This window comes from Leptonychotes weddellii, chromosome 6, assembly GCF_054177405.1.
Source record: "Leptonychotes weddellii isolate Sample4059 chromosome 6, ASM5417740v2, whole genome shotgun sequence".
Taxonomy (NCBI): domain Eukaryota; kingdom Metazoa; phylum Chordata; class Mammalia; order Carnivora; family Phocidae; genus Leptonychotes; species Leptonychotes weddellii.
This window is the reverse complement of record NC_138374.1, coordinates 24,240,820-24,264,770: the sequence shown is the minus strand read 5'-3', so window position 1 is coordinate 24,264,770 and position 23,951 is coordinate 24,240,820. Positions and strand designations below refer to the sequence as shown.

The 23,951-nt window shown below is 51.2% G+C and overlaps 1 protein-coding gene across 3 annotated transcripts; it reads right to left on the bottom strand.

The window, feature by feature from the left end:
- Nucleotides 1-9,423: 9,423 nt before the first annotated feature.
- On the bottom strand, nt 9,424-23,616 carry LDB1 (LIM domain binding 1). Of its 3 annotated transcripts, none has more exons than XM_081823616.1 (11): nt 23,363-23,616; nt 14,605-14,707; nt 14,436-14,480; nt 14,249-14,324; nt 14,028-14,130; nt 13,683-13,855; nt 13,086-13,208; nt 12,539-12,622; nt 12,311-12,434; nt 11,967-12,109; nt 9,424-11,282 (listed from the first exon to the last, which is right to left on the bottom strand). In XM_081823616.1, the coding sequence occupies exons 1-11, from the start codon at nt 23,385-23,387 to the stop codon at nt 11,052-11,054; spliced, it is 1,230 nt and encodes a 409-aa protein (XP_081679742.1). In that variant the 5' UTR covers nt 23,388-23,616; the 3' UTR covers nt 9,424-11,051. The 3 variants fall into 3 exon arrangements, with proteins under 3 accessions (XP_081679742.1, XP_006731168.2, XP_081679743.1); XM_006731105.3 differs by having other exon boundaries at nt 11,961-12,109; nt 23,363-23,615; XM_081823617.1 differs by lacking the exon at nt 23,363-23,616 and adding an exon at nt 17,506-17,636 and having other exon boundaries at nt 11,961-12,109.
- Nucleotides 23,617-23,951: the final 335 nt, after the last annotated feature.

Sequence of the window (23,951 nt, the reverse complement as noted above, 5' to 3'; positions counted from 1 at the left end):
GCTTGTGTTCTCCTCTCTATCTCTATCAAGTAAATAAATAAAATCTTAAAAAAAAAGAATTCCTCATATCAGTGAGATCATATGATACTTGTCTTTCTCTGATTGACTTATTTCGCTTAGCATAACACCCTCTAGTTCCATCCACGTTGTTGCAAATGGCAGGATTTCTTGTTTTGATGGCTGCATAATATTCCATTTTTTTTTCACATTCTTTTAACCTCTTGGTAAACATCATTTTGATGGCTGTGTAGCATTCTACTGTTAGGATGTCCTAGCATTCTCCTACCCATTGCTTTCTGAAGTTTCCTTATTTTCTATATTATAAGTGATGCTATGATTCCCAGAAATGGAATTAGTGAGCCAAATGATCTACACATTAACACAAGCTGCTTTTCTGAGAGATCAGCTCGTTCATAGTGTATGATATTCTAGTCTCTTCATATCCTTCCCAGCATTGAGTAAGATTGTTGAAAATCTTTGCTTATTCAGTATGATTCTGTTCATATACTTCAAAGACAGGCAAAACCAATCATGGAGTTAAAAATCAGGACAGTGGTTACCTTTGGAGAGGAAGGGCTATGAGGAACACTTCTGGGGTGCTGGGAACGTTCTACTTCTCTCAGCACTGGTTACAGAGTGTGTTCAGTTTGAGAAAACTGTCAAATTATACATTTTATGTATGTTATACTTCAATACAGAGTTTACTGAGTACACCAAAAACATAAGCAACAACAACAAAAGAAAATAATTTGGATTTCATCAAAGTTTACAGCTTTTGTGCTTCAAAAGACACCCTTAAAAAAGTGAAAAGACAACCCACAGAATGGGAGAAAATATTTGTAAATCATATATCTAATAAAAAACTTGTATCTAGAATACATAAATAACTCTTTTTTTAAGTAGGTTTTTAAAAGATTTTTATTTATTTATTTGAGACAAAGAGAGTGAGAGAGCACCAGCAGGGGGAGAGGCAGAGGGAGAAGAAGTGGGAGAAGCAGGCTCCCCGCTGAGCAGGGAGCCCGACTCTGGGCTCGACTCTGGGCTTGATCCCAGGACCCTGGGATCATGACCTGAGCTGAAGGCAGACGCTTAACTGACTGAGCCACCCAGGTGCCCCTAGAATATATAAATAATTCTTAAAACTCAGTAATAAAAAGACAGTTCAATGAAAAATGGGCAAAAGATATGAATAGATATTTCTCCAAAGAAGATGTACATATGGCTAGTAAGCACATGAAAAGATAGGTGTTCCATATCATCAGTCATCAGGGAAATGCAAATCAGAACCATAATGAGATACCACTTAGCACACTCCAGGATGGCTATAATAAAAAAGACAGACAATAACAAGTGTTGAGGAGGTTATAGAGAAATTTGAGCTTTCATACATTGCTGGTGGGAATGCAAAATGGTGTGGCCACTTTGGAAATCAGTCTGGCAGTTGCTCAAAAGGTTAAAAATAGACTTACCATAAGACCCAGCAATTCCACTCCTAGGTATGCGCTCAAGAAAAATTAAAATATGTGTTCACACAAATGTGTACATAAATGTTCACAGCAATATTATTCATAGCAGCCAAAAAGTGAAAACAACCCAAATGTCCATCAACTGATGAACAGATAAATAAAATGTAATATATCCATGCAACAGAATATTATTTGGCAATACGAACAAATGAAATACTCGGGGAGCCTGGGTGGCTCAGTCATTAAGCATCTGCCTTCAGCTCGGGTCGTGATCCCAGGGTCCTGGGATCGAGCCCCGCATCGGGCTCCTGCTCAGGGGGATGCCTACTTCTCCCTCTCCCACTCTCCCTGCTTGTGTTCCCTCTCTCGCTGTGTCTCTGTCAAATAAATAAAATCTTTAAAAAAAAAAAAAAAGAAATGAAATACTGGTACATGCTATAAGGTGGATGAATCTGAAAACATGCTAAATGATGGAAGCTAGTCACAAAAGACTATACTATTGTATGATTCCATTTATACGACATGTTCGGAATAGGCAAATTCGTAAAGACATAAAGTAGATCAGTAGTTGCCTGCAGCTGGGCTAGTGGGTGGGAAATGTTGAGTGACTACTAATGGGTATGGTTTTCTTTTTGGAGTGATGAAAATGTTTTAAAATATTGTTGTGGTGTTGGTTGTACAACACTATGAATATACTAAAAACCATTGGATTGTATACTTTAAATGGGTGAATTGTATGATATGTAAAGTATGTCTCAATAAAGCTGTTATATATATATCTTTATATATATAAATCTTTATCTTTATATAATCTTCATATATATATATATCTTTTTTTTTTTAAGATTTTATTTATTTATTTGACAGAGAGAGAGAGACACAGCGAGAGAGGGAACACAAGCAGGGGGCATAGGAGAGGGAGAAGCAGGCTCCCGGCTGAGCAGGGAGCCCGATGCAGGGCTCGATCCCAGGACCCTAGGATCATGACCTGAGCCAAAGGCAGATGCTTGATGACTGAACTACCCAGGTGCCCCTCTATATATCTTTATATATATATACACACACACCTATATATATTTTATATATATCTTTATATATCTTTAATGTATCAGGAAAAATATTAGTTTAATAGACCAAAAAGAGCCATATTATTTTAATATATATTAATTCTATTACTATATTTCTGTGTTTTAGCCTTCATACTTCCTCCTCTGAAATTGTTCTTTACCGGGGCGCCTGGGTGGCTCAGTCGTGAAGCGTCTGCCTTCGGCTCAGGTCATGATTCCAGGGTCCTGGGATCGAGTCCCGCATTGGGCTCCCTGCTCCTTGGGAGCCTGCTTCTCACTCTCCCACTCCCCCTGCTTGTGTTCCCCTCTCTCGCTGTGTCTTTCTCTGTCAAATAAATAAAATCTTAAAAAAGAAAAAAAAAATTGTCCTTTACCTCTTTATCTATTGAGAAGCCCCTTTTTGTAAACCTATTTTGTATTAGCTACACAAAAAGCTTGTAACTCATCATATTTGTGTAATATGTATAAATATGTGTAATTTGCATAATATTGTATAAATATATATTTCCCAATGTATCTGCTTTTTTTTGCATGGGGGAAGGGGAGCAGGAATCTAGTTTGGTTTTTAATTTTTTTAAGATTTTATTTATTTATTTGTCAGAGAGAGAAAGAGAGAGCACAAGCAGGGGGAGCAGCAAGCTGAGGGAGAAGCAGGCTCCCCGCTGAGCAAGGAGCCCGATGCGGGACTCAATCCCAGGACCCTAAGATCATGACCTGAGCCAAAGGCAGCCGCTTAACCCACTGAGCCACCCAGGCGTCCCTGGTTTTTTATTTATACACACACATACCAAAGTTGTAAATTTAGTCTGTATGTAGTCAAACTGATCACTCTTGAGGTACCTGGCTGGCTCAGTTGGTGGAGCATGCAACTCTTGGCCTCAAGGTCGTGAGTTCAAGCCCCACATTGGAGGTATAGTTTACTTAAAAAAAATAAAATAAAATTTTTTAAAGACTTTATTTGTCAGAGAGAGACAGAGAGAAAGAGAGAGAGAGAGAGAGAGAGGACAAGCAGGGCGAGCGGCCGGCAGAGGGAGAAGCAGGCTCCCTGCTGAATGGGGAGCCTGACATGGGGCTTGATCCCAGGACCCTGGGATCATGACCTGAGTTGAAGGCAGATGCTCAACCAACTGAGCCACCCAGGAGTCCCTAAAATAAAAAAAAATTTTAAATTGATCACTCTTGTCCATTTGTCCTTTTTTCTTTTTTATATTCAGGTGAAATTCACTCTTTTCCTTTCTGATTTCTTTTATGGCATTTAAACTTGCAAGTTTATCCTCCCCACACACAGTCTTAGAAGGTTCATGAATACCATTTCATCCATTTTCTTCTGGTTTTATTTGCTTACATTTAATTCTTTAATCTTTAATTTTATGGTAAGTTGGGATCTTTTTGTTTTGGCTTTCTAAGTTGCTAGCTACAGACTTCATTACCTCCTAATTATCCCCCTTCTCTAGTCCTATACATTATGCCAAGCTAATCTTATTAAAGAACAGATCTAACCAGGTCATGTCTGTTCAAAAATTGCTTGTGGCTTCCCATTCCTAATAAAATTAAGTCAAACTTCTCAGCCTGTCGTTCAAAACTCTCTACAATTTAGGAAGACTGTCGAGGGCAGTCTTGCTGATTCCTTCTCTCCCATTCCACAAAGTACACACCATTCCTTCTCTCAATACCCCAAAAGGCAACAGTGTGCCCTTTGCTGCTACAGACCCACTTACTTGTTCAGTTGCCTTCTCCCCAGACCCTCCTGCTTCAGTACCTTCCCTAAAGCTTTCCCTTGACTTAGAGTGTCTGTAGGTCCTCACCAAAATCACCTGCCACAGCTCTCCCTCCCTTCAACAGTCACAACCGATTTCACCTTCAGCAAGAAGCCTTCCCAGATCTCTGGTCAAAACGAATTTCCCTATGGGTCTACAGCACTTGCCAGGTTTGTAATGCTGCTCCCTGATGTAGGCTTTTTACTCATATTGTGGCCAGGTCTGACTTTCCCCTGCTCTGGGAGTTTCTGGAGGGCAGGGGCCAGGTCTTAATCGTGATTTGCTTTATACCCTTTAGTGACAATCCATTATACTTAAGATTTTTTTTTTTTTTTTTTTGAGAGAGAGAGTGAGCGAGAAAGAGAGCACAGGAGCAGGGGCAGAGGGAGAGGGAGAAGCCGACTCCCCTGCTGAGCAGGAAGCCCAAACAGGGCTCTATCCCAGGACCCCAGGATCATGACCCGAACAGAAGGCAGATGCTTAACCAACTGAGCCACCCAGGCACCCCAACAACCCATTACATTTAGATGAAATTCAAAATCCTTGCTGACTCTATGACCTTGGGCAAGTTGCTTGGCCTCTCCTGGCCCTTAGTTTTCCCCCTTAGTTTCTGGCTGTTAGCAGTCTCCTCTTAGTGGGAGATAATAACAGCACCTAAACACAGAAGTGTGGTTAGCTTTTTTTTTTTTAATTTTTTTTTTTTTAAGATTTTATTTATTTGCGAGAGAGAGAATGAGAGACAGAGAGCATGAGAGGGAGGAGGGTCAGAGGGAGAAGCAGACTCCCTGCTGAGCAGGGAGCCTGATGCGGGACTCGATCCCGGGACTCCGGGATCACGACCTGAGCCGAAGGCAGTTGCTTAACCAACTGAGCCACCCAGGCGCCCCGTGGTTAGCTTTTAATGAGATCATTGATATAAGGGATTTCTCACAACACCTGGGGCAGAATGGATGTTAACTGCTAACAACATCATCGTCATCAACACCACGGTATTGTCCCATCTGGTCTTAGCCTCTTTCTTGTGACCATTTCCTCTTGCTCACTAGACTCAGATCCCACTGGTGTTCTATCCTTCCAAACTGCCAAGCATTTCCCAGCATCAGGACCTGCTTCCTCTACCTGAAATCCTCTTCCCTATGCTCTTCACCTGGTGAAGCACTACTCACCCTTCATGTCTTAGCTGATAGAACTTGGAGAGGCCTTCCGTAACATACCGATTGAACCACCAAGGTGCCCCCTCACCACCAAAATAAAGTTTTAGGAATACAGGTATCACCCGCTTTTCAAAAGTTCATGTTGAAAAAAAAACCTTCACGCTAAACCACTTCACTTTTATGAAAGACCTCCCTTAGTACCTATTTTCAATAACTGAAAGAAGTCTGAAGAAGATTTTCACTTTTGGGGCACCTGGGTGGTGCAATTAAGCATCTGACTCTTGGTTTCAGCTCAGGTCACGATCTCAGGATTGTGAGATCAAGCCCTACATCGGGCTCCATGCTCAGTGCAGAGTCTGCTTAGGACTCTCTCTCACTTAAATAAATAAGTAAGTAAGTAAGTAAGTAAATCTTTTTTTAAAAAGCCTGAAAGGTTATTTTTTGAGTCTGGGAATGCTCAAAAAATTTTTCCATATAAATTATTGGTAATTGCTTCTTTACACCATTTTGTTACAGGTTTCATGGGAATGTTCTACTTTCAGATAGTGGGGAAAATCTGTACATATAGCAAAGATAAATATATAAAGAGGAAAAAAGAATGTTGGAATGGTGGGAGAGGAGTGGGATGGGAACGGATCACAGATTTCAGTTATTTCCAAGGTCCTTGTTTTCATGTTAATGAGTTCTTATAACAGTATTATAAATAAATAAATGTGTCCTGTGCATGGAACAATGAAAAGAACGTGTCATGAACCAAAGTTATGATTAATCTAATTCTGTGCACCTGACATCCTTAAAGGAAAAGGAGAGAAATTACGCTTACCTTCTCCAGACAGACTGACTTATTTGGGAACGATGGTGAAAAGATTCTTCACCCCCAACCCTCTCTAGGATTTTTCTCCAGGGACTGTCTCTAGTTTCTCCTCCTGCAGAGGTGAGCTGGTGGGGCAGCAATGAGGGGAGTAATCCAGGGTTTGGCTACTTCAGGAAAAGGGTCCCGGAATTGGTGGGAAAATGGACCCTTCCCAAGGCTGGAATAGGAACCTGGAGATGTGGGTCAGCTTCCATTCCTATCCAGCTTCCCCTACTCTCCAGGCTAAGAAGAGCAGGTGTGTAGTCTCCCACCCACTTCCTGTTGCGATTCGTCAAAGACCTCAGGGTGGGGGTGGGGAGGAGCCTCAGAGGTGGGTCCTGAGAGGTGGGACTGTGGCCACATGGTAGACAGTTGTAAGCAGTCTGGATACTGGGGAACTGGGACCAGCAGGGGTCAAACCCAGCATCTTTGAAGTTCAGCTTAGAACTGGGCTGCTGATTCAAAACATTTTACATACTCCCTTCCTTTCAGCCTGGCCCAGAATACTCCTGGGCCATTCTCAGCACTTCTTGCTCCTCCTTTGCTTGCCTTCCCTGCCCATCCTCCTTCATCCAGGCTGTAGCTCCAATCCCGTACCCTCACCTCAACTTCTACCAATCCCCAAGATAAGGCCCTACTTTATGAAGTAAGGGTTAGGGGAAAGCCCTGGGGGAGCAGCTTAGAACTTTTCACCTTTCGTAAGGGACTTGAGGTCAGATTGAATTGGGTTGGTCTGGCTGTGCTGGAATCTTACCTTTGGGGAAGGGGCTAGAGGTCAGGCTGGATTAGGCTAAGAGTATAAAAGAGGTGCTGGAATCAGGCTCCCTGCTCAGCAGGGAGCCTGCTTCTCCCTCTCCCACTCCCCCCGCTTGTGTTCCCTCTCTTGCTGTGTCTCTGTCAAAATAAATAAAACCTTTAAAAAAAAGGGGGGGGGCACCTGGGTGGCTCAGTCGTTAAGCGTCTGCCTTCGGCTCAGGTCATGATCCCGGGCTCCTGGGATCAAGCCCCACATCGGGCTCCCTGCTCAGGGGGGAGCATGCTTCTCCCTCTCCCACTCCCCCTGCTTGTGTTCCCTCTCTTGCTGTGTCTCTCTCTGTCAAAATAAATAAATAAAATCTTTAAAAAAATAAAAATAAAAGAGGTGCTGGAGGTTGTGCTGGAATTCCTAAGAAAGGGGCTAGAGGTCAGGCTGGATTGAGCTAGAATAGAAACACGGGGAAGGAGCTTGGCTCAGGCTGATCTCAGGGTCTGGGGGTTGAGGGCCTGTGTCTTTGCACTGGGGCTGGCTGGGGTACACAGTTGGGCTGAACCAAACTTTTCAGCATCATGCTGGGGCCTGGGGCTGGGCCTTGAAGGGACTTTCCCTTCCCCCCCACCCTAGCAATTCCTCCAGACTAAGGGCCTTCCCCAGAGGGGCTGCTGTGGCAAACAGGGAGGAGTCAGATCTAGGGCTCCAGAGGAAGTCGCTGGCCACTGTGCTTCCTGAATTCAAAAAGTGGGTTCCCCTGTCTCTCTGGCTCACTGCCTTCCCCCAAGAAGGGCAGAGTCCAGGCCTGGCAATCTACCTCTTCCCATGACCACTGCCTCTTCCAAAACACACACTCACACACAGAGGATATGAACCTGCAACGTTGTCACACAACTGCTGGTGCAGCAGCCCCATAACACAACACAATACTGCCAAGCCATGCATTTAACAACATACCCTCATTTACGTACTTGTAGCCTCCCAGTCACACCCAACAGTCATGCCTTTTCTGCTTTGTTCAGTACCGCATCTCTAGCACCTAGAATTAGGCCTGGCACCTAGAAAGGGCTCAATGAACAAATAAATCCAAGACACATCTCATAAACAAATGCATAGATAAGCCTACATACATATTCACACATGCAATGTGCCCTTACATACCCATATCCAAGCCCTCTCCCAGCCCGGCAGTCACATACACATATACACTGGCAAACACTCAGACAGAAAAGCCAGATGTACACACACCTAGTTCCAAATGCGGACACACTGCAGATCGATGTTACCTAGCACTCCCAGGGTGAGTTGGTGGTAGCAGCTGGCTGGTAAATGTCCATCAGGTCAGGCCTGCAGCGGAATGAAGTGGGCATGTGCACGAATGCAGGCGTTGGGGTCCTGAGGCAACGGGCAGTGAGGAGCTGGGCTGGCGGAGGACGGGCCAAGATACCTATATGGATTGGAGAGGGGGTGGGAAGGGCCATGCAGTCCTTTCCTCTGGTTTCTTCCTGCCAGCTGGGGAGGTGAGAGTAGAGGTACAGGTCTATGAGGCTACTTCAAATCCAAAGACTTTAGTGGGGTAATAGTCTGAGAGGCCGGATTCCCCTGTTGGGATGAAAAGTCTGGGCAGAGGAATTGGTAGGTGCTAAGATCCCATCCCCAACCTAGAGCAGGGTCTCCCTATCTTGCCAATCTTCTTTAATGGTGGGAGAGAAGAGAGAAGGGGACTTGGGAGGAGTCACCACCTGGAAAGGAGTTTAAAAAGCACACCATTCTTCCTTCTACGTAAGGAGCTTCAGGCTGCCCCTAGCAATTGCACTCAGGCATCCTCCTCCATGTCCCCACCCAAAGTCAGCAAGCAGACAAACAATCCAGCTACTCTCTTACTTCCCCACCCAGGACCTAACACCAGGGGATGCTAGCTCAGAGAGCACAGCTGGGCTGGTAGGCTGGAGGCTGGGTAGGGGCAGGAATCTCACTGACAAAAACAGGACTAAGTCTCCCAGTCATTCTAACCACCCAAAGCTCCTTCAACCCAAGCCTAGGCAAGGACCCCTCCCCCTCCCCAACATCTGACCCAGGGCCTTCCATCCTAGGAAACCTGCCTCAGGAAGGCCATCTGTCTGGCAGCCCCATGGCAGTTGGGGGTGAGGAATAATTGTCCCACGGGAGGGAGTCAACTTTTGAGGGAGACAGGGCCAGTCTGGGACAGGAGGAGCAATGGCAGAAGAGTAAGGGGAAAAGATGAGACTGAAGGGGGATCCACAAACATATTCCCACTTCCTTCCTAATAACTGGTTTTAGGGACTGTAGGAAGGAGGAGGGGAAAGACTGCTTGGGACTGAGTTATTAGGCATCAATGACCAACCAAGACAACACTCTCAAACCAAAAAGTCTCTTTATTGATCGGTACCATACATGACTCAAATGGCCCAAAAAAAAAAAAAAAAAAAAAAAAAGGCATTACATTTGGGGTGGGATATCCATCTTCCCCACCCCTTCCCTCAGCTCGACACAATACCCTCCCAACAGTGGCAGCTGGAGTGAAGGAAACTGGGTGTGGGGGACCCCAGAATCCAGAAGGAAGAGTAGGGGAGAGAGGTGGTGCTAACACTTCTGGAACTGGCCACAGGAAAAGGCAGAGAAGCCACAGAGCTGGGCCCAGACCCATGGGACCCTACTCCTGGCCTCACCCTGGGCCCAGAGCCTCGGAGTGTCCAACTGTGAAACAGAGCTGAGGATCCTGGCTGCTTCCCCCCTCCCTTCTACGAGGAAGGGGATGGAAGGGATATTGGAGATGAAGACCCTTTACTTCAGCTGGGGAACAGAGGTCTATTGCTCCCAGGTGGGCTTAGAGCTGGGACATCCTCCGTGGCTCCTTCCCCTCTTTGGAGGACAGGGGAGGACTAGATACACAGTTTGAGGAGTTGGGGGGAAGAGAGTACTGGAAAGAGTGGATGAGCCCCTCCCCCTCCATCCCAGGCCAGCCCAGCTGAGACAAAACAAACAGTGACAAACAAGGCGCTCCCTTCCTGCCACACTTCCTAAGGGAGGGAGCCTCCCGTCCCCCCATCCAAGACAGCTGCTCTAGTGGAGGACTTGTAAAGAATATACACGCCATGGGGGAGGGGGTTGGGGGTGGGATAGTGGGGGTCACAAGCACTAGGACAGCAGGCCAGAGTCCTGGAGGATGGGGAAACAGAGACAACAGCAGGGGGTTGTCACAAAGATGAGGCCATCAATGGCCCCCTACCCCAAGGTATGCCTTCCCCAGCTCCAGTCACCCCAGAGGAAAAGGGAAGAGAGATGATAAAGAATCTCCTTGGTCTGAAGCTCTCAAACTGTATAAAATGGTAATACATACCGCCCTACCCCCACACTCACCTCCACCTGGGCCCTAAGCCCCACATTTGCCAGGAGTAGGGAGGTAGCTGGACTTTTTAATAAGGGGAAGAGGGGGTACATGAGTGATTTTTTTTTAAACTTACATTTTTAATAATATTATTTTTTAAAAAACTTGGGAGCTGGCATAGGCGGCTGCAGGGAGGAGCTAGAGCTTTACCCCTCTACTACCAGCCACCCAGGGGAAGGTTTAGGAAAGGGGCACTCAACCAAGCCCCATAACTTTAAGTCCCTAGGGGCTGTGGGATAAACAACCCCAGGCTTGAAGGGGATGGAATCAGGAGGATGTGGAACCCAGAACCTGGGGTGAAGATGGAGGCAAATGCCCTGGGGGTGGTCAGGACATTTCTGAGAGGCCCAGGGTCCACAGAGGCATCCACATGAGCACCCCTTTCCCCCAAAAAGGCTCTGCAGAGGCCAGGCCCAGCCCAGGGCCACTGGGGGGCAAATCTTGGCACCTGCCCCCAGTGAGTCCAGTTCCTCCCTGATGTGGGTGGATGGAGGCTACCCATTTTAGATGCTCAGTCTCTTCTTTCTGTCTTCTGCTCCCTAGGGCTGCGAGGGGTGGGGCAGGCAGGCAGAGCGCTGGGTGGCCATGGCAAGGCCTTTACTGGGAGGCCTGTGACGTGGGGTTCTCCGATTTGCTTTCTTGGCTGGATGGAGGCTTGCTGTTCCAGGGGCTGTTGGCGCCCAAGGCGGGGGAGTTGTTAAAGCTGTCCTCGTCGTCAATGCCGTTGGCCGCGTCAAACTGGGTGTTCTCCAGCCGGGTGATGAGCCTCTCGTCCTCGTCCCCGAACTCCCCGCCCATCAGGGTGGGCTCCCCCACCACCATCACATCCTGAGAGTGGCGGAGGTCCCCAAACATAATCGGGGCAGGGGCTCGCCCAGCCCAGGGCAGCAGAGAGCCCCAATACCCACCCAGGAAACTCAACACCCCCAACCCCTTCTCACCCAAATTTAAAACCCCAACTCCTCTGACACTCTCAGGATCCCTGGAATCCTTCCCACTGAAGGACTGCAGAGCATCACAAACACTAGATTCTAGGAGAAGTCAATCTACTCCCCTCACTCCCTAGTTCATATCCCCCAAACTTCAGGGCGCTCCTAAACTTCCTGTTTAGGAAGCAGAGAAAAAACACCAAATGGGGAAAGCGTGTGCATGTGCATATGTGCGTATTCTAGATTCGCACATGTTCAAATTCACGTGTCCCTCTGTCAGTGTGTGTGTATCTGATGGTATATGGGCCTCTAAGCTATCTCTCCTGAACATCCATGTTCTAACAGCTGTCTCTGTCCCTTTATGTCCTATGTTCTGTCTGAGTCTGTGATCACAACCATGGCACGTGACTGACAAGGACTCTCATCAGTGACAGGAGCCAGCCCATGCTGGCAGAGCACACCAGGAAAAACTCTCTTTGCTTCTATGCCTGCTAGTGAGCTCAGGCTGGGACAGGGTCAAAGGTTAGGGGTCAGCAGTAGGGCAGCCCAGAAGAGAGAAGAAAGCCGAGATGCTTACAGGTACCTGGCTGGAGAGGGCGAAGGTGCTGGCTGGGCTTTTCTTCTTGCTGTTGCTGTTGTTGGCGTTGCCACCCCCCGAGCTCATGGTGCTGCCCCCTGACATCTTTCGTTTCCGCCGCTTGCTGGGCTGCTGCCGCGCGGGCTCCGCTGTACCAGGGAAAGGAGATTCAGGAGGGGCAAGACCTCGGGTCCCTTGTGCCCCATTCTGGCCCCTAGGGAGCCCGAGCCTACCCCAATCCCAATCTCACAGACCCAAGAGCAAGGAAGGGGCTTCGTGAGGAGAGAGACCCAGTGCTGGGGAGCGTCACCAGACCCTGGTAAGAGCAGGGGCAGGTGGAAGGCACTCACCGGGGGGTGCTACCATGCGCTGCCACTTCTGGAAAAGGCAGGTCTTGAGGCAGTCACGGGGGCTGAGGCTGTAGGTCTTGTGACGGGACATGAGCTCCTGCATGGGCTCGAGTATCACACAGAGCTGAGGGGAGACGGGGAGACCGGGAGGTGGCTTGTCAGGGGAGAGCTGACATGGAGTTGACACCAAATGGGATGGGGGCAGAAACCGGGTGGTCAAGGACTCACTCGGAGGTAGTTGAGAGTGGAATTGGACAGCCCACACCGGGTGATATTTTTGGAGAGCTGATCCAACATCTGGGGGTCCTGGGCCTAGGTGAGGAGAAAGAACAGAACACTAGCACCTGGGTTGCATCTGCTCACCTGACCTATCACCTGGGCCTCATGACACTCCTGAGAGAAGAGGGGCTCTTATGAAACCCATTTTTCAGACGGAGATACTCCAACTCTCTGTCTGAGGTCACGGTCAAGAAATGGCAGACCTTGGGCGCCTGGGTGGCTCAGTTGGTTAGGCGACTGCCTTCGGCTCAGGTCATGATCCTGGAGTCCCTGGATCGAGTCCCGCATCAGGCTCCCTGCTCGGCGGGGAGCCTGCTTCTCCCTCTGACCCTCCCCCCCTCATGTGCTCTCTCTCTCTCATTCTGTCTGTCTCAAATAAATAAATAAAATCTTTAAAAAAAAAAAAAAAAAAGAAAGAAATGGCAGACCTTGTGCCACCCACCCTTCCCAGTGCCTGCCCTCAACCCCTGCAGCTTGGGTCCTGCCCACAACTCACATGCATGGCAAGGATGCTGCGGGGGATGAGCTCTCGGTGCTGCCGGATGCTGAAGTGCCACGTCTTTATCCGCATCATGTCATCAAACATGAACTCTAGGTACAACCGGCCCTCCACACACACCTGGAGACAAGCTTGTCACATCTCGGCCCCCTCCCCACGTACCTGAAAGTATACCTGTTCTCCCGTTTGCTCACAACTCTCCCACTGAATACACTTCTGCCATCTGCCCATAAATCTGGGTGCATAACTGACAAAGACCATTCCCTCATACACCTGTACAAGCCTGGCCCTTACACACACACACACACACACACACGCAGTAGAAATGTTGAACAGACCCTTGTCCTCTTCCCAAGTAGCTAGTGATACACTCATCTGCTATAAACTCATTCACTGGTATACCCCTGCAGCCCAGAAAACCGTCATGTACAAACTCAGTAAATGCTTGATGGATGCTGCAGCATGCCTGCCCTCCCTTCTCGTCTTGCCACTTCCTGTTTTGCCTCCCGGGGGAACAGCTGAGTATATTTTGGGAGAAAGGAGGGGAATCAAACCCAGGTGCTTCAGTGTTCCACATCCAGCTGGGCTGCTGACCTGGGTGAACATGGGTTTGCCGTGCTGGGTCACCATGCTGCCTTGGTCACAGTCGAGAGACACAAAGTTGCTGTGGAATGCCTCCTTGGGATGCTTAAGCACATAGTACAGCTCCGTAGCACCCCCTTCAAAGATGCTGCGGAAGTAGCGTGGGATCAAGGTCCGGCCAATGGCTGTAGAGATGGGACAAACTCAATAGAACAGAAGGACCTCCAAAGGGGTCAGACAGATGCCATCATTGCCAAAACAGATCCCCGGAGACAAATACCTACTCCCAGTCCTTAGATGGACACAGAAGGTATTACTCTCACAGCAGAACCAGCAGGACCCCCAGAGGCCACTCACTATATCTCTTTGGTCCATCCTCCAGGCAGAAAGTGATGGTTAACATGGCATCATCCTCAAAGAACTCAGTTGTGAAAGCATCCCACCAGAGATTGTCACACTCCTAAGGAGCACAGGGCGGGATGTTTGTGTGTGTGTGTGTGTGTGTGTGTGTGTCAGAAGACACCCCACAGGGGTTCCCAGATGGTCCTCCCCTCCCAGCCCTTTTCCCCTGGCCATACCTCTGTCCAGTTTTGAAGCCGTTTGTTAAGCTCAAATATTCTGTAGTCAGTTTGGTTGCCATATGGTGTGTGCCTCCTGAGGGAAGTGAAGAAGGGAGGTCAGTAGGAAAAGAGCCTCCCCACCCCCGCCCTTCTGCCTTCACCCATATAATGGAAAGCACCTTCCTCCTCACTGGACTCCACTTACCCAATCCCAGGCTCCAGGTACGTAGGCGGGTACATGGGAGTTGGGCTGTGTAAGGGAAGAGGCTATGAGAATGGCGGTGGAAGACAGGAATTATTAGGGAGTGTCACTCCCTCCCCCTTTTCAGGCAGGATCCCATCTGAAGAAGAGATGGTAAGTAGATAAGACTCACCCCACATCCCGATCTAGCATGGTGCCGGGATGGAAAGGAGGGAAGGCGTTGCCGTTCGGGGGCTCCTTCGGTGAGTACAGCTTGAATGACTTTGAGGAACAACCTAGGAGGCAAAGGAAAAAAGGGTCCCCTGAGTCCCAAGGATCTTTCCTGGAAGTCTCCTAGACTGTGTGGACAGGGACTGGTCTTCCAGAGCCCCCGGAGTGGGGGCTGACCCTAAGGAACACCTACCTCTGCTTCTAAATCTAGCTTCACTTTTGTTTTTTTTTTTTTTTGTTTTTTTTTTGTTTTTTTTTTTTAAAGATTTTATTTATTTGACAGTGAGAGATACAGCGAGAGAGGGAACACAAGCAGGGGGAGCGGGAGAGGGAGAAGCAGGCTTCCCGCCGAGCAGGGAGCCCGATGCGGGGCTCGATCCCGGGACTCCGGGATCATGACCCGAGCCGAAGGCAGACGCTTAACGACTGAGCCACCCAGGCGCCCCTAGCTTCACTTTTGTTTTATCATGAAACTAGAAGTACTCAGCCCTAATACCCAAGACCCCATTTCTTCATGTGGCTGAACCCTGGATGAGAGAACTGAAGCTGGGAAATGTCAATACCATAGAATAAATGAATATCCAAACACTAGAATCTAATTTTGATAAATCCCCCTTCCATCTGTATCATATTGTTCAATCATCACAACCACCTTGTGAGGTAGCAGGGTCAACTATAAAATCCCCATTTTACAGATGAGGCAACGGAAAGCTCAAGGGGACTTGCCAAGATGATAGAGCTAGTAACTGGCAGAGCTAGGACTTGAGCCTAGATCTGATTCCCATATCCTGTAGTATTTCCACCCCTCTATTGCCCTCTGGAGACCAGGCTGGGGGAGGGGAAACGAGGGGGGGGGTGGAATTTGCCAACTCCCTGCCCCTCCTCCAGCCCCAGGGTCTCAGGAGGGCAGGGGATAGAAAGATAAAGGGGAGTGGGTGCCTGCTGGGTGCCTCCCACTAGATAACCAGTTGGGCCTTCTGCCTCCCCCACCAACGGCCACTCCCTTATCAGCCCAGCCCCCTCCCCCACACCCACCATGGGTCTAGTATTGTCTCCAAACCAGAAACCCAAAGCCTCAACCTCCTTTCATTTCTGAGACTTGCAGTGGGGAAGGGAGATAGCCAGGCTTCCAATGGATTCCACTGTATTTACAAACCTAGGCCTGGGAAGGAACCTAGGTTCCAGGGGGCTCAGTCTAGGAGGCAAGTGGTAACTAGACAGAGGTCTCTGCTTATGTGTCTCTGTGCATGGGCACACATGTCCCCTATCCACCTTAATGAGCAGCACACTGTTCCTGGAGTACTGTTTCCTGGAAGTATTACATTCATAGTTGGGTATGAACCAGGCACCCCTGCAATCTTATCTACCCCCTCCCAACCAGATAGGAGGGGAAACTGAGGCACAGAAACAAAGGTCCTAGCCCCAGTCATAGGTGCTTCCAGGCATCCCCAAAACTTGATTGCATTTGGAAGGGGGACCATATTGGCTGTATCTAAGCCCCCTCCCCAAATTAGATACAAAATCTATTTTGTTCCTTAGGGGGAAGTGACAAAAGAAGACCCTGTGCCAACACGCATCATTTAATTATCTCTCCAGGGCCCCCTCCTCACAATATGGGCAAAGGAGCGTCCCAGAGGGGCCTACACTACACAGTTCCTGAGGGTGCCAAGACTCAGAGCCTGTGTGTGCCTGTACACACGTGTGCCTCATCCTGCCTAGCAGGCTTCCACCCTCAGCTCGCCCTGACTTGCCTAGCAAGAGCTGGAACCCAGCAGCCCCAGGCAGGATCAGGGTGCCTGCAACAGGCCCTTGCTCCGTACACGATCTCTCACAGGCCACATCCACATGCCCCCAGCACAGCGCACAGCCTTCACATGCCAGTCTGGACTGAATGAGGAGCCTGTATCCTTAGGAAAGAGACAGTCGCCCCACCCCCCCCAGCCCCAAGTCTCCCCACTCTGTAGACAGGTAGAATAAGGCCACGTAGGTGGCCCCAGCTCCCAGAGCCTACCAAAGGCCAGGTCTGGCCAATGAACCCAAGAGTCTAGATTATGAGACCTGGCCCTTGCCCCCTAACTAGGCCATCCTTTCCCCAAAAGCATCACCGCCCCTGCCCCACAGTTTCAGGGCTACTTGGGAGAAATGTGTCAGCTCAAGACCCTCAGGAGAAGAGAGGCAGCACACTTGGGTTCCTCTCTAATTTTGAAAAAAGTTTCAAGAGCTTCAATTTCTCTCACCAGAGACCTGGCAGACATTGCCTGGGGCTGGGTAACAGTTCTGAAGAGCTAAAGCCCAAAGTTCTAAGGCCTCTATTTACACCTCCAGTGAATGGACACAAACAAACTCAGCATCTCTTCGGAGCCATAGCAACTCCCAGTAGCCCCAGCACAAGGGCTTGGGAGTGAGAAGAGAAGGGGAGGGAACATCACCCAGACCATCTGTCCCTGTTGCTGCCTGTCCCCAGCAGCAGGGGTAGAGGGAGCAAAGTGGGGGTGGGGGTGAAGGGGATGTGTCATCAGCCTTGGAGTCAGACATAGCCCCCACAAACACACACAACCTCTAGCAATCTGGGAGCCCTTAGGAGGAGGAAGATGAGAGGAAGAGCCCAGAACTAGTAAAGTTTTCTCAGGATGGGAGCTGCATCCTGGGGTTGAGGGGGGCACCTCCAGCTGGGCATTTCCATGGTAACCAGCCTGACCTGAGGGCAGGGCCCCTCCCTTTGGGGGCTGACACAGGTCAGCAGGCCTGAGAGCCCTGGCCTCTCTGAGCTGGGGCACCTCTCCCCCAGCTAGCATACCAGGCCAGGGCCAGATCCAGGATCTTCCACCCACCCCCAAAAGGCTTGCAGGGTGCCCAGACTTACCTGGGAGAACTGAGGGGGCCAGGAGAGGTGCGGGGAGCGGCTGGAACCCCAGAGGGGCCTTGGCAAGGGTGAGGACTGAGGGGACCAACTTCAGCCGCTCATGTCCCGAGTGGGACAGGCAGGCCTGGCTGGGAGCTCCACTCCACTGGCCGCACAAAGACTCGCATGCACAGCCTCGGCCAGCCCCGCAGCGGCCACAGCCCCGGGGGAAAGTTACAATGGCCACTGGGCCAGGGGCTGGGGGCCAGGGGACCGGCCTGGGGGGCGGGGGGCCGCGGGGAGTCCGGAGCCTTCTTTGTTTGCAAGGTTTCCCTCAACAATGGCTGCTCCGCTCTTTCCTCTCCTCCTCCTCCTCCTCGGCTCTCCCCGCCGCCGCCTCTCGCTGCCTCTGCCTCCAAGCAGCCCGCCCGCCCTCCCCAGGCCAGTAGGCCCCTCCGCGGGAGCACCAGGAGAGGCAGGGCCCGGCACTCACACTCACTCACACTTGCACACGCACAGACACACGCAGCGCCCGCCGGCTCCCTTCCTTTTCTCCCTTTCTATCCCTCCCTCCGCTCGCTCTCCGATCTCCGAGCCTCTCTCAGAATGAGGCCCCAGGGCGGGCGGAGGGTGGAGCTGCCCCCACCGGCCCCGCCCCCTCCCTGCGAGGAAAGAGGAAGAGGGAGAGAGGGAGGGAGGGAGAGACGGAGGCAGGCAGGGAGGACTGCTGAGAAAAACAAAAGAGAGACAGAGACCGAGAGAAGCGAGAGGGAGAGATGGAGACAGAACAGATTGGACCTGAAGAGACCTGGATGGAGGGGAGGTGTGTGGGGCCAGGAACTGAAATGCCCCCAGCCCCCAGCCTGATGCTCAGGGGTGAGCAGGCCAGCCGGAGCCACTGGCAGGGATGCAGAAGGGTGCTCTCCTCTCTGGAGACTCCCAGCATCTTCAAACTGCCTCCCCAACATCCCCCAAATCTCTCTTCCTCTCCACTGTGATCTCTCAGGTTGGAAGGCTGGCGGGAGCTGCCACCCTGGGCTTCGGCCCCTGGTGAAATCCCAGAGCAGCTGGGGGGAGCCTCCAGGGGGTTATTTTTGACAGAGACACACACACTGCTTCAGCAGGTAAACAGTGATTGGAGGGAGGGGGACACTCCAGGCTCCCTGTCCCCAACCCAGCTAAGTTCCTAACTCCCTTCCCTAACCCCCACCACCAGAGTCTCGTGGGTGCAAGGGAAAGAGGCCCTGTCACAGCTAGGGAAAGCCAATTTGCCCATCCAAGGGTCCCCAGAAAGGACCTAGTCTGCTGCTGAATTCTCCCCCATCCCAGGGAAAAACTGGTATACGGTTACTGAAGTAGGGCCTGTTCTCCAATTCAAGGGGGAAATCCCAAGAGAGTAGGCGTTTCCAAAACTTGGGTAGTGGGCCGCCTGGGTGGCTCAGTCATTAAGCATCTGCCTTCGGCTCAGGTCATGATCCCAGGCTCAGGTCATGATCCCAGCGTCCTGGGATCGAGCCCCGAATTGGGCTCCCTGCTCAGCAGGAAGCCTGCTTCTCCCTCTCCCATTCCCCCTTCTTGTGTTCCCTCTCTTGCTGTGTCTCCCTCTGTCAAATACATAAATAAAATCTTTAAAAAATAATAAATAAATAAATAAATAAAATTTGGGTGGTGGTCCAGGCCCTACTACCTGGACAGACAGGAAAAAGGAAACACACACACACACACACACACACACACACACAGGGGTGCAGCCATACAGACCTCCGACTGCTTTGCAATTTGAGTCTCTGCTCCTTATTCCCTGCCCTGCCCCCCCAACCACATTCACACAGCCCCACGGCAAGATTTCTCATGACAAACACACTGGTTGACTGTGCAATAATACTGCACCTGGCTCTGTGAACATCCTCCACACATAAATAACACATCTTACTTTCACATAAATCAGAACCTGATACACACAAGCTGCGACATACCTCAAATGCTAAATAAACCCAAACCCAAGACAAACACACACACGTAGTCTATGGCAGCTCTGACTTCTGTACACACTGGGACCTGTGACACATGCCCTTTGACCCCAATACATACACCCAAACTGCATTATAGCCCCAGAACCTGTGACAGACTATTACATACACACCCTGACCTTTTGTTACCAGGGACTTACTCCATAAACCATCCTCCTGAAACCTGCATACCATTCTCCACCATGGTCTGACGATATGATATGCTCCAGCTTTCACAAACGTATTGAAATCTGTGATATTCAGCCAGACCCTGCAACATACTGCCTACCACCAGGAATTGAAATATTCCATTGACTCCCAAATTAGCAGCCCAACTCTGAGATGGCCACACTTCTCCCCTACTGACAGGACAATTCCTGTCATTTGTTTCATGCCTTTAAACTTTCCAAAGTGCATTCATACGCAGTACCTCAAGAGATCCTTACTGACTACAGGGCCAAATATGATGCTAATTTGAACAGATTACAGTGAGACAGGAGGGCCTGAACTGGAACCCTGGACTTCTAACCCCACTCATACAAGCCCAGCCCTGGGGCACTGCAGCCATTCCTATTCCCTTCCCCCTCCAAGGAATGGCCACTCCAGGCCCCAAATGACTGTCTACACGAGGAAGAGGGATGGGTGTGTGCTCTGGCGTCTGCCCCCAGTTTAGAGCTCAGAACCCGCACCCAGTTTGTCTCCTCAAATTTTGGAAAGAAAGGCTCCTAAATACCAAGATGTATCAGGACTCTGGCCCATCACTCAAAAAGGGGCCCTGCTCCTCTTTCCCGTTCTCTAGCAAGTCTGCTCCTCTCTCAGTTCTAACTTAATTCCCCCACTTGCACAGAAGCAGAAGAGGTTCAGCTAAAGAAAGCAAGTCGGAGTTAGAAGGCCCTAAAATTGGGGGGGGGGCAGTGGGGAGAAAGCAGGGAGCAGCAAAGAATGACAAAGGTGATGAAGGAGAGAAGAGGAAGAGTACCCGTCCTGGAGGTGCTACTCTGAAGGGCAGCAGCCTGTCCCAACCCACAGGATAAGGTACCAGCACTGCCCCCTGCCCGGGCCCCTGGGGCTCCCTGACCCAGGCCTCCAGTGTGCCTGCCCCCCTTCCTTTGTCTGTGCCCGGCCTCCCGTTGGCCTGGCGCTCTGCCATCCTCCTCTCCTGGCTCCCAGCCGCCACCACTGCTGCCTCCTCCCCTCCCCCTACTCCTCCCTGCCTTAACCCTTTTGAGCCACATGCTGCCCCAGACAGGCCCTGGCTCCCTCAGCAACCTGCCCTGCCCCAGTGATGCCCCTTAGCAGAGGTTCTCCCTGCTCCTGACCAAAGCTTCAGAAGCTACTACCTACCCCAGAAGCACTATGGGAGCTGGGGGGGAGGGGTAGGGGTGTGTATGTGTGTATCTTGTGGTGTTTCCTTCCGCGTTTGCATGTGTGTGGGTCTGCGTGTGCTCTGGCTTCCCTCAGTCACATGTGTGGGGCATGTGCTGTCTCTGCTGGGCTGGGGGAGGAGGAGGAGTCGGGAGACAGCAGAGCACAAAGGAGAGACTCAGACAGGCAGGCAGGCAGCAGGCAGGCGGCCTGCCAGGGCGCCTCGGCCCCCACCCCAGGCCTGCTCAAGTGGGGGGGTGGGTCTTTGGGCCTGGACTGTACATGCTGCCATGATGCCCTTGTATTCAACCATGTGCTCCCACCCATCCATACAAGCCTGGTCCCCTCCCTTATTCCAACTCCTAACTCCCACCCCTGGCCACTCTCAGGCCCTTCCCCATTTGGTTCTCCTTGAAGTCTAACCTCCATCCACTCTCTGTGGCATCAATCCATGACTTCTTCACATTCAGGGAAAAAAAACTCCCCACTCTTAGCCATCTTTTGCCCCCCTTTCCTCCAGCCAGGCCACCCAGACACACAAAAGGAACATGTCTTTTGGGGCACTGACTGAAGCTGTCCCCCCTCACACACCCCTGTGCATGGGTCCTCTTCCTGTCCCCATGCTGCTCCCAGGGAAACTGAGGGGGAATCTTTATCCTTTTTCCTACTGGACCCAGCACCCTGCCTCAACTTCAGGACCAACCTCTCATCTACCTTCACCCTGACAACCCTTCCATACCTACCTCCTACCCACTATTTGTAGTAACTAAGAATTAAAATCTAAGACCCAGCTCTCTAGCTTGTTCAGAACCTTAGTTTCTGCTAAGTTCATGTGTGGTGATGGAGGATGAAGGCCATGGGGAGGACTCACAGTGTGGATGGATCTGAATGGGTACCCAGCACAGGGCAATTATAAAGAAAATACACATATAAACATGCACACCAAGCTGGTAGGAGGAGGAATGATGGGGCCAGGCAGGATTCCAGCTTGGCGAGCTCTTCCCTCTCCTCCTCTCCCCCACCCTCTGCAGCAGGAGCCAGGGGTTCCCACACCCGGATATTCCAGGATCCTCAGGCTCTACTAGTCCTCCCTCCCTTAAGGGCCCCATGCCCCTTTAACGTCAGCCTCACCAGGCACTTTAAATGTGTGCCCAGCCCAGCCTGGCCTGTCACATGATTTTCAAGGAAGCTTCCGCACTGGCAGCTCCCCTTGGGGATTGTGTGTATATGTTTGTGTGTGTTGTTTGTGCATAGTGGGGGTTCAGTTGTGAAGTATGGGGCTCCCAGAGAACGAGGCATGTGCAGAAGCAAAGGATCCAAACCAGACTAGATTCTGGGACACCTGACTTTCAGAAGAAAGCTAACTCCAGCTTGGGACAAGATGAGGTCTTGCACATAATTCAAGAACCCAGAGTCCTGGGCGCCTGGGTGGCTCAGTTGGTTAAGCGACTGCCTTCGGCTCAGGTCATGATCCTGCTCGCCAGGGAGCCTGCTTCTGCCTCTGACCCTCCCCCCTCTCATGTGCTCTCTCTCTCTCATTCTTTCTGTCTCAAATAAATAAATAAAATCTTTAAAAAAAAAAAAGAACCCAGAGTCCTGAGAATGAGGATAGACAAGTGTGCTGAGGCCCTCTGAAAACTAAGTCTCCAGTCACATAGCCTCCTGGCAGTGAGGTAGAGCCCTCCCCCTCTCCAGGAAAGAACTCAAACCCAGGCTGTCACTAGCAAGAGCTGATAAGTGTTTTGGGGAGACAGGGATCTGGGCCTGAGTCCTCTCCCAAGTTCTCACTTTCGGGTCAAGTATTGCTCCCCTGAACTCGACTCCCACAAATCACTCTATTTCCTAACTTGCTTGGAGCTGCCACATTCCCCCTCCCACCAGGGTGGAGATGCCAGACCCTGAGGGCCTAATTATCTGCCCCCCCTTCCCCAGAGTAACTCCTGTCCCTCAGGAGGGCTAACCTTCCCTGGCAACAGGCAGGAAAATTTGGAGGAGGGGGACAAGATGGGCCCCAATCAATCCCTCCCCCCAAACACAGTCCTCAGAAACAGCCTGGAGGGGGGTATCACCGGAAAAGTAAGAGGGGAATAGGCAGCAGGGAAGGGGGGGCAACCCAAACCAGCCAATCACAACTCTATGATGACCTGGGGGGGGGTCAAAAGTCCAGACTCACTTCTGATTGGCTAACACACTGGAATTCTGGGAATTTCGGCCCCCCAAACCTCTCCTCAATTAGCCTCCCCCACCAAAACACAAACACACAGACACACACACACCACAGACACACAGACTACCCCTAGCACCCCCTCTCATGCCTCTGGACTGCTGCGCATTTGCATCTGAGGAGAGCCCTCCCCCGGACTAAGGCCCCGCATACCCCTCACAGCCCCCGGCCTCCGCCATGCCATCGACGCCCCCCACACAAGTTCTCGCCAAACAAGGGGTGAGGGATCTGCCGGGAGGGCTTGGGAGGGAGGGGCCGGGCGGCCGCGCGCCCCACTCACCAGGACAGGCACAGCCCACTGACATCTTCACATCGCCCGCCGCTGGGGGCCCAGCCGAGTCACGGTGCCCGCCCGGCGCGGGGACAGGCCAGGCATGAGCCGCCGCCGCCCGCGGTCCCGCTGCCCTCGCCGCCGGCCCGGCCCGGCCTCGGCCCGGTGCTGGCGGCCCCTGGCTGCAGCGAGGGGCCTGTCAGGCGCGGAGCAGACAGGAAGGAAGGAAGCCAGGCAGGAAGGCGAGCTGCCTCTGCGTGTGTGCGCGCGGGTGTGCGTCTCCGGAGTGTGTGTCCGTGTGTGCGCGTGTGCGTGTGCGTGTCTGTGCGCTCCCGCCGCCCTCCCCGCCGCCAACGCCGCCGCCGCTCGCCCCCTCTCCCTCCCGCGTCCGCTCGCGCTCTCGCTGTCGTAGGCGCCCGCTCTCCAGCCCCAGTCGGGCTGGGCCGGGCTTTATTAATATGCTAATTGCCTGCTAGTGGGAGGGGAGAGCCGTGTCAAAGTGACCCGGGCGAGCGCGCAGCGAGCGACGACGTGCGTGCGCCGCGCGGCGGGCGGGCGGCGAGGGGCCGCGAGCGTTCAGGGAACGGCATGCATGTGA

Bases quoted from the DNA above. Each gene is read 5' to 3' on its own strand.
- LDB1 (XM_006731105.3), bottom strand. From the start codon at position 23,387: ATGTCAGTGGGCTGTGCCTGTCCTG. The intron at 14,481-14,604 runs GTGAGTCTTATC...TCCCTTACACAG, and splicing joins ATGCTAGATCGGGATGTGGG to CCCAACTCCCATGTACCCGC. The intron at 12,623-13,085 runs GTGAGTTGTGGG...CTCCTCACCTAG, and splicing joins GCAGCATCCTTGCCATGCAT to GCCCAGGACCCCCAGATGTT.